A 10,591-nucleotide genomic window follows, 5' to 3' on the forward strand; every position below is an offset into this window, starting at 1 on the left:
GTCAATTGAGTTAAGTTCACTTTGATAGTATATTCAACATTAATTGACATATATTGTCTCTCTTTCAATTGAAAATTCAAATATGAGTACCCTATTTATTATACTAAAAAAATTCACAATGATTAAATCATAACCTTCTCTCTATCATAAGAATCAAAATTGCAATTTAACATAAATATATTAATTAAAATAACATTAATAATATCAATAATCAATAATAATATTAAAAAAAACTAAAAAGGATATTGTCAGATTGGGTCAGAAGTAGGCTCCACTCCCACGTGAGGTCAGGGGTAAAATAGTAAAATCACATATACAGTGATAGAGAGAGAAAATCAAATGAGAGAGAGAAAGGTGAGTTTTTTTTTTTTTTTTACTTTGGGTAGAAAAAGACGCATCCACCACATTGCCATTTTCCCATTCCCATTCCCATTCCCATTCCTCTCATCTCATTCTTCCCATTTCATTGCCACTGACTCATTGATTGCGAAGAACAAACATCACACAGTAAAATTTACAAAAGAAAACCCACACAACCTCGCCACGATCTTCTTCTTCCTCTTCTTTCCCATAGGGCTTTCCCTTTTCCGCCACCGCCAATTCATCCAACCCCCTTTCAACCGACTACCCTCTATCTCTTTCCCCCAGATTCATCGCCTTCTTCCATCTTTCTGCAAAGGTACGCCTCTTTATCCATCTGGGTCTCTCTGTTTTTCCTTGTTTATGTTCATCCCACTCTTCTTTTCCACCTATTAACCCAATTCTACTTCTGGGTTTCTTCTCTTTTCTAGTTTATGCGTGATGGGGGAGAGAACCCCACCTGGGAGTTACTTCCATTACCCTCCCCCTTCTGCCCATGCATCCCCTCATAGGACCCCTTCCATTCCCTTAGATCGGGAGAGGTAATTCTTCTTTCTCTATCTTCTCAATTATTGATCATGATTTGCTTTTCTTTTCTTTTTTGATTGTTATTTGGTGCTTCTTGATTTAGAATCCTTGTTTGATTGATCATTTTTTTTTTAAATTTTCTTTCGTTGGTTTGATGATCTTTATCATTGCATTCGAATACCAACCAGAAGGTCTTCTTATATCTGGTTGTGCTATTGAACGTGTAGTTCTGTTGCTTTTTGGACCTTGTGAGTTTTATGTGATGGTGATTTTTGTGTTGTTGACAATGGCAGGTATCTAGCTGAATTACTGTCAGAGAGACAGAAGTTGGGTCCCTTTGTGCAAGTTTTACCTCATTGTAGCAGACTTCTGAATCAGGGTGGGGTTATAAGATCTCTACTATTTCATTTTGTTTTTACGATACTTATTATTATTTCTTGTGCTGGCATTAGTGGAACCATAGTTTCCATCTTAAACTACAGTTAGGGTCTTTCATTCTTTGAAGTGTACTATGGGTAGATGCTGTTCTCTTAATCATTTGAACAAATTTCAACCGAGCTTACGAGTTTCCATATAGTTTTATATATAACTTTTTAAAATAATAATAATAATACTTGGAGTGGTAGCTATCTTACTATATTTTTCATATTAAATGCTACTAACTATCAATTGTATCAAGTGTTATCAAAGCATCATTCAAGGTATTAGTTTATTGGAAGAAAGGCTTGAAGCACAAGTGGGTTTACAAGAGAAGAAAACTAAGATGTTGAAAGAAGTTGGTGATAGAAATTTGTTGACTCAAGAAGCAGCTGAGGAACAGCAAAGAAGATGCAAATGATGCTTGATCGGGTGGAACAGATGTTGCATGAGGATTTTTTGCTTGCTATTGGAGAAGCAAACCACCAATGACCAATCGGGATGGAATTTTTTACCCCCTCAACTCTAAGGAGGAAATTTATTTCCTGTCAGAGGATGAACAGTTACATGAATTATATAACAAAAATACTTTAGATTAGAGGATAAAAAATGGAATTTTTTGGAAGGGCTAAGAATAACAATGGTACATGGTGTGGCTAGATATTGCAAGTGGAATATTATCTGAGGAGAAGTTGGCAGTCAGTCCATGTGAAAGAAAAATCACTGCAGTGAGACTTCAAGGTTGTGGCTGTGGGTGATAGCTTTATAAACAGGGTGGTGACATCATAAATGTGGAGTTCACTCGCATTAGCAAAAAAAGAAAACATACTAATTTAACTTCAATGGGAGTTTGTAAATGTTGTGAGCAGTTTATCCCCCTTTCTCAGATCCTTCATTTTGAAGGTCTTCCTTTGTACCTTGTTCTTTCATCTTCCTCCAGAAGTTATATATATATTTGAAAAAAAGACATTTTTCTGTGGAAGTATTGCAGATGGATAGATGCTTGCTTGAGAAATCGAGGGCAGTGAAGTAGATCTGGTAGCAATGGAGAAAAAATGAAGGTTTGGTGGAAAGGAAGGTGTAGGAAGATTGCATATTTGAGCTTTGCGACAGAAGTATTTAGAGGTGGATTAAGAGAAGGTAATGCTTGTTTAGGATTGCTTGGATGGAGTACAAATCGTTATGCCATTTAGTTACCAGGGATTTGGAAGGAGATAATTTCAGTCTAGAACCATTCCTTGATCCACACCTTGAGGACAAGGTGTATTTTTGGTGGAGTATGATATGACCTGTATCAAGGGGTAGTGTAGCAGTTGCCATTTGTAATGTAGTTTAAGAGGAGTGGCTTTGTGTTTGTTTGGGAACACTAGTTGTAAATAGAGGTTGGGTGGTTGGAGAGAAGAAACTTGGTGGTTGTCTGGCTTGTGCTTGCTAAAAGATGAAGCATCCTTGCTACTTTGAAATACGTGAGATTATACCTATCTTGCAATGTTTGGCTATTAATTAAGAGTTCTCCTTGTTATCTGGTACCTATTAAATACCCATGCCTTATCGTATATCACCAAGTTCTAATTTGGGTCAGGTCAATCTAAGTTTTATGTCCAAGAGTGTGTCATTTTCTCTATGTATACGGAGGCAAAAATGTATCCTACTGTCCTACTCAATACTTTGTCAAGTCATAATTAATTAGACAAAATCAAGAACAATTTTCCTGACTGTCTTGGCCTAAGATGATGTTAACTTGTGATGATGTTATGAATCTGAGACATGGCATTGGAATTTTTTGGATTATTTTCCTCTGCCCCACATGAACAGGCATGTGGTGATAATTTTCTGAGATCTTGAGAAAAGTTCCCAATGACTGGTAATTTTCATGAATAACAAGCCATTTAAAGTCGTCATGTTAAACGCAAGTATTTGCTTAGTCAATTGCATGTGCACCCCCTTATTTAGTACATCTCATTGCAGAGATCAGACGTTTATCAGGCCTTAATCAGACTTCTGTGGATCATGAGAGATTTGAGCATGGTAGTCCTTACAGGTCACTAGGTCAGCTATCGAATGGAAGACCAATGGACTTGGAAGGTTGGCCTCCAATGCAAATGGAGGTAAATATATAAGTATATGCCTTACATTGACGACGGTACTCAAGTGTCCTTGATCTATTTATTTAGTGTTGCTAGTTTCACAATTTGAAGTCTCTCTTTAATCACTAATTTCTTTATATTAGGATATTTTTCTAAAATGGAGAACCTAACTTCTTTAAAATGAATGAAAGAATGCACTACAGAATAGCTACCTTCAAGATACGAGTCTTTTAAGTTATTAAATTTTGGTCTTGGGGGCATGAATTAAAAAATTTGTAGGGTATCTCCAAACATCCCTAGCCTTTACTACTGGCGAACTCGTTGGTTCTAACCTCAATAACCTCAAAATAGGATAAGTTGTTCTTCATATTTGTGATTTACTTGTTTGGTTTAGTAATAAAGTAAGAAGCACAAATTCTTGCCGCTTGGCTAACGTGTTTGCATCAGACAACTGTTCGGCACTTGGACACTCTGATACTTTATAGACATGTATCAGTTTATCACACTTGTTAGCACTATAGATATTCCTTAAATACTGGTTGTACACCGTGAATAAGGACCAAACATTTCTTAAGGACATATAGGACACTTGTTTGAACATAAGAAATAGACACAAATGGTAGTAGAATAAATAGATTTTGAGAATAAAATACATCAAACTCGCTTTTTAGCATATAAATGCATACACATCGAATTTAAATTTCTTTTTTTTTGTAAATAATTGATAAGTTCTTTTTTTAAAAAATATGTTTCAATAAATGTGCTCTTGACTTCTAAAAAATTATATGTCACTATGTTTGTATTGCATGATATTTGTGTCCGTATCCATGCTCACGCTTCTTAATTACATTTTTTTTTTCCTGCAGGGAACTGGACATGTCCATGGTATGGGTCCTCTTCAAGCTCATTCAATGGGTTGGCCAAGGGTGCAAGGAATTCCTACTACGCCGATAGTTAAGAGAGTTGTTAGACTTGATGTACCTGTTGACAAATATCCAAATGTAAGTTAAAGTATTTTTATGTTAGGTGGTGATTGTACTGACCTTTTGCCTCTCTGATGTTAGTAGTTTCTTGCTCAAATCACGGCAGTATAATTTTGTTGGACGACTTCTGGGACCACGTGGAAACTCCTTGAAAAGAGTTGAAGCCTTAACAGAATGTAGGGTGTACATAAGAGGCAAGGGCTCTATCAAGGATGCTTTAGAGGTACTGAAAAATTTCCTTGGTCTGATCAAATGTATCACTTGTGCATCACTTAGGATGTAATTGACATTATAGATTTGCGAGGAATGCCATGAGACAGCCTCTCATTAGCCATTAATATGTCTTTAACCTATAGTTGTGCATCATCTTATATGCTTTGAATATGGATGTTGGAGGGTTTGCATTTTATGTCCCAATTCTGTCTTCATTCCAACTTCTGCCATGTACTTTATCAGTGTCATTTGCCTCTTTAACGTTCCTTTCTTTTTTCCAGTAAGAGCATTATGAACGCTATCTTTCATTTATTAATCTGAGAATTTGTAGGCTTCATGATCGATTTACTTGTCTTTAAGACCAAAAAATTTCTGCCTCTTTTTGGTTAGATAAGAAACTCAATAATCTTCCACATCAAAAGGAAGACAGTTGTTCGTTTTTTTTATTTTGCTTTACTGCCTTGAGTTAGAGTGCCTTGGACACATCGAGATCCGCCTAGACTTTTTTTCAAGCAGCAGCAGAACTTTTCATTGACGAGTAAAATCTCCTAATCTTAACTTAAACTTCAATATTACTTACAATGGATCTGGATGTTGTGCTTTAGGAAGAGAAACTAAAGGACAAGCCTGGATATGAGCATCTTAATGAGCCTTTGCATCTGTTGGTTGAGGCAGAATTCCCAGAGGATACAATAAACTCACGCTTGGATCATGCAGTGGCAGTTTTAGAAAGCCTTTTGAAACCTGTGGTATGAACAAAACACAGCTCAATCATCTACAAAACTTCTCATTGTTTTCTATAGTCTTAATTGTGTCGTTGAGTTCTATAAAATGTTGTGGAGTTTTTGTTTTTCCAGGATGAATTGCTGGATCAATATAAGAAGCAACAACTGAGAGAACTTGCATTACTAAATGGCACCCTAAGGGAGGAAAGTCCAAGTATGAGCCCAAGCATGTCGCCGTTTAACAGCACAGGGCTCAAACGGGCCAAGACAGGGAGGTAGGAGTGATGACTTCTGGACAACATGCATTGTCGCTGACGCTGTCTACTCAAACCATGGTAGCTGTTTTCATCATTGAATAGGAAAGTTAATGTCTTGAGAGCTTTTGCTGCCTTTTTCACCACATGGTCAAGAGTTCTGCTGATTTTACTCTGCTAAATCTGATAAGATAGGCCTATGCTTATTTGGCTGACCACTTTTTTCCCTAATATGGGAGGGATGGAGAACCCCCTCCCCAATTGAACATTATTTCATTTTTTTTTCCTTTCTTCCCTAAGGTAGTTATTTAATTTAGGTTAAATTATAAATGCAGCCCATAAACTTTAATGGTTGTGCCAATTTAGTTCTATTTCATATGTTCTCAATTACAGCTTTAGACTTCAAATTGTGATTCTAGGTAATTTCTGATGGTAACAGTGTTAGCTAAATGTGGTGTAGCTTACCAGAACAAGTTTTCAATTTCTAGTACGACAGGTTTTCCACATTCCCTTTCTTTACACTTGAAATTTGTTTTCATAAATACTCGTCCATTCTATATTAATGTTAGTGGATTCTATCCTATTTTGAAAAGCAAGCTGATGCGGCAAACAATAGTAGAGCTAGGTATGTATGATGCATAATAGTGCTAAGCAAATGTAATGTGATGGAGTTAAATACTGTTTAGTTTGGCTCAATATGAAACAGCAAAAGGGCAGTGGGTACTGGGTAGTCATGTAGTATACTACTTGTGTTTATTTAGTTTCTAAGCTTTTAAAATTATAAATTTATATCTGAGCAGATCTTTAAAAATTTATAAATCTACTATATACAAAATTAAAAGTTGAAGGTTTCATTGGATTAGATTTATATATATTATAGAACCATTAATTTTTAAAAATTTTGAATTTGTTAGACAAAGTTTAAAATTCAGAAATATTTTAGATAATTGATAGTTTAGGGACTGTTTCAAATTTCAAACTCATAAACCGACAACTTGTAATTTAACTATTCACTTATCATTTGTGGGACTATGTTATGTTAAATTATTTTTTTCTGATAAAAGAAACAATGTCAAATTATTTTCACAATGTAACTAAAATTTAGGGCATATATGTCATTTAGCTCTCATCCTAGGTTAAATTATAAGTTAAGCTTTTTTTTCTTTCTTTTTTTTTTTAAACAAAAATAAGTTTAATTCCTAAACTTTTATTTGGAGAATGTGTCCAATAAGTTTCTAAATCTGACAATAATGTGTTTAATAAGTAGTCAAACTTTGAAAAAAGAAAAGTGTCACGTGGCACGTGGCACGTTCCAATTAGATGGCAGCCCGGTTGCTCAAAAGATGGATACATGAAATGCACTCAAAAAGTGTGTTCTTTGGACTTAGACTTCAGTTAGTTCAATGCTGAAACATACTCCAAAAATGTGTTCTTTTGGTTTAGAATTTAGTTAGTTCAATACTTAAATTGAGATCGTTGATACTTTTATGTTTAATTGTAGGAAATCGAGCAATTGGACCAAAACAAGTAATTTCGATGATAAAATAACTGTTTCCCCCCCGGACCAAGCATAATTACCCTCTTAAGAGCGTAGCGTTACGCTGAAAGGTAGAATCATACAAATAGGGGAAGGCTCGTAAGGCTGGAGCATAACTACATTTTCCCGTTACGCTAAAAACTCGAGAGCTATGATATAGCTACGCTACCTTGGAGCGTAGCGATGCTCCGAATTGATGCACGCGTCCTTCTCATTATACAACATAGCCACACTGCTATACAACGTAATTACGCTGTGGGCGCTGTGTTTAGAAAGAGATCTGCATCGATTGAAGAAAAGGTGGAGAAAAAGCCACAATTCTGTGAGATTTTGACCTAAATGAGAAAGAGACATCTAGAAAATCAAGTCATTGTTGAGATTGATCTGGAACTCAACAATGAAAGTTCGAGAGATCGAGATCGTATCACAACGATAGTGAAGGGAGATTGCATCATCTATTTTTCTATCTTTCTTGTTCTCCATGATGGTTTTCTATTTTTGGATCTTTTGTTTTTAGAAACATGAGTAGCTAAACTTCTCAATTCTAGGGTGTTGTTACTGTTATGAGTTTTCTTGATTAGACTTTTGACCTCTAAATCAATTGTTTGGTGATTGAATTTTAATTCCTCCATGTGAATCCATTTGTTTGATTGGCCCTTAAGCAAATATATGTTAGACTAAATTGTCTATTTAAAAAGAGAAGTTTGGCTAAAATTGAGTAATTAATCTATTATTCAATGATGCATGAGAATGATTAGAAAATAATAGGGGCTGAAAATGAAGGAACATAATGCAACATGATTATAACAATGAGAGAGAGATTCAATTTGGTATCATTATGCTAGAAAGGGTTGAGCTTGAAAAAAGATATCCTAATTATAGACTTCTAGGCTCATTCGAACTAAACAATTGATTCATTTGTTAATAGTCGATTGGAAATTCATAGCAAAACAACACCCTAGATCCATGATCTCATTGAGTTGTTGGTTTTGCATTTTGATTTAATTAAATTGCAACAACGAACCTTAATTGTCGATTGTCTAAATAAAATTAGCTCGTAAATAACCATAGCTAGCCAAATTATTCAAATCCAATTTTTAAGGACGATAACCCATTCGGGATTTACTAGTACCATACATACGCTTGCGTGCCTATCAGTTCAATCCAACTACATCTAAGTTTTTTCCAATTTGTTTTATCAATTTTGTGGGAGGACGAATGGAGTAGAGAGAGAGAGAAGTGGAAGAGGACGTGTTTCTCCTTATTGTTGTCGACTTAGAATCCACAAAATCCAAATGAGAGTTTGACTTGTTTTTAAAGAATATGAGGGAGTTGTAATAACTCCCTCCAAATAACCAAAAATAACTCCATTGAGAGTTAATTATTTGGATTTCAAAAAATTCAAATATTATTTAATTATATTCTATTAATATAGTTAAGTACCATATATTATATCTCATATAATATATAACCTATATTTTATTATATCACATATAATATAATTTATAGTTTATATTCTCTCACATAACCTAGAGTATTAATATATATTCATATTAAATTTTAACCTTATAGTTTTATATGAATCATATATGTAAATAACATTTGAATCATATTCAAATATTTAATTCTCAATAAAACTTTATATTATAATGTATCACATGCATTATGTTATTTGTTTCTCATATAATTAATTTCCTTTAATTAATTTGAACAATTTAAATTAAACCAAAATTAATTTGATTCTTATTAATTCTTATTGAGCTAACAAGGGGATCTTACAAACTTACAGATTAAAGGTTCAACGATACAAAATTAATTACTTAAACTCTTTAATTAAATTAATCAACCTTCATTAACTGTTGATCACTTCATTAAAGACCAACAGCTGCACTCTTCACACTGTAGATATATTTTCGTGTCCATTGAATATAACCGATATAACCAATCAATAGTGCCTTGACCCTTCTCGAATTACTCGTAAGTACAGTTGGGTCAAAATTATCATTTTATCCCTATAGTTACATATAACTCCTTAAGTATCATGGATCCCTCTAATGAACAATTAGTCATAGTTCAACTATAACTAAACATCTATCTGGCTAGTGAGAAGGTGAGGGGCCTCATTATTCAAGACTCGGAATCATTTCTTAAGGGAGCAATTCATCTACTTACCTCAACAAAAGGAATGAGTGAATTTCATCTTATGTAGTTGAGTTCCCAGCTCCCCACTCAAACGAATTCCAAAATGGTAGGCATAATGAGTCAACGAATCTGATCACTCTCACTCATGTAAATCAAAGGACCGTCCTCATAGGAAGGAGTTCATAACTTACTTAAGAGTAAAGGTCAAGTCACCTGTGGTCATCCTAATGAAATATAAGTCTTTCTAAGTAACGGTGTTATAAAGAGAGACTAATCATTTCGTGATCCGATCTTATACAAAATCTTTATATAGGATACCCCCACTCACATGTCTCCACATGAATGATCAGGACCAGATCATTTATAACACTTTATAACAATTGTAACAATTATAAAGTGGGTCGTATTCGTAGTGTCACAAGGATAAGACACCCAACCTTATTAATGTACTATAGACCGTTTAAGTTATTACTTAAACATGATCCATCTGTATGTCTCCACATACATGTTTAAATTACATAAAATAACCTAGAATCTTAGTTTATTGGATTGAGTTAATGTACATATAAAATAACGATTATTTTTCTAGTAACAATTTGTTTATAAAAGTTTAAAACCTACGAGAATATAAGAGATTTAGGACATCAATCTCAACATCACCGACTCAATATGCCTACCATTTTGAGGACTCATCCGAGTAAGGAGCTGGGTGCATAGCTTCACAAGATGGAATTTACTTCTTCCCATCTTGAGGGTACGTAGATGAATTGCTCCCTTAAGCACTGATTCGGGGTCTTGAACAATGATGCACCTCACTCTCTCACTGACTAAATAAGGGCCTAATTTATAGTTGAACTATAACTAATTGTTCATTAGAGGGATCGGTGGTACTAAAGGAGTTAGATGTAACTACAATAATAAAACAATAATTTGACTTAGTTATAGTTACGAGCAACTTGTTAAGGGTCAACTTACTGTTGATTGGTTATATCCATGGATACAGAAATATATTCACAGTGCGAAGAGTGCAGTTGTCGGTCTTTAATGGAATCCTCGACAGTTAATAAATATTTATTAATTTGATTAAAAAGTTTAATTAATTAATCTCATATCATTGGAGCTTCTAATCTACCAGTCCATAAAGTTCTCTTGCTAGCTTATTAAGGGGTAAATAAGAATCAATTAATTTTGGATTAATTTGAATTGTTCACATTAGTTAAGCGAATGAATTGTATGAGATGCAATTCATATAATGTATATGGATACATTATAATATAGAGTTTGATGAGAGAGATAAATATTTGAATATGATTCAAATATTAATCATATGAATGTGATTCATATA

General features: G+C 34.2%; 1 protein-coding gene across 2 annotated transcripts; it reads left to right on the forward strand.

Annotated features, from left to right (window-relative positions):
* Positions 1 to 417: 417 nt before the first annotated feature.
* On the forward strand, positions 418 to 6,086 carry LOC120091024 (KH domain-containing protein At1g09660/At1g09670). Of its 2 annotated transcripts, XM_039048810.1 has the most exons (8): positions 418 to 679; positions 792 to 902; positions 1,182 to 1,267; positions 3,274 to 3,413; positions 4,259 to 4,393; positions 4,482 to 4,598; positions 5,194 to 5,337; positions 5,446 to 6,086. In XM_039048810.1, exons 2-8 carry the CDS (start codon positions 802 to 804, stop codon positions 5,590 to 5,592), a joined length of 870 nt encoding a protein of 289 aa, XP_038904738.1. In that variant the 5' UTR covers positions 418 to 679; positions 792 to 801; the 3' UTR covers positions 5,593 to 6,086. The 2 variants fall into 2 exon arrangements, with proteins under 2 accessions (XP_038904738.1, XP_038904739.1); XM_039048811.1 differs by lacking the exons at positions 418 to 679; positions 792 to 902; positions 1,182 to 1,267 and adding an exon at positions 1,274 to 2,771.
* The last annotated feature ends 4,505 nt before the right edge of the window (positions 6,087 to 10,591 follow it).

Source organism: Benincasa hispida, chromosome 11, assembly GCF_009727055.1.
Source record: "Benincasa hispida cultivar B227 chromosome 11, ASM972705v1, whole genome shotgun sequence".
Classification (NCBI taxonomy): domain Eukaryota; kingdom Viridiplantae; phylum Streptophyta; class Magnoliopsida; order Cucurbitales; family Cucurbitaceae; genus Benincasa; species Benincasa hispida.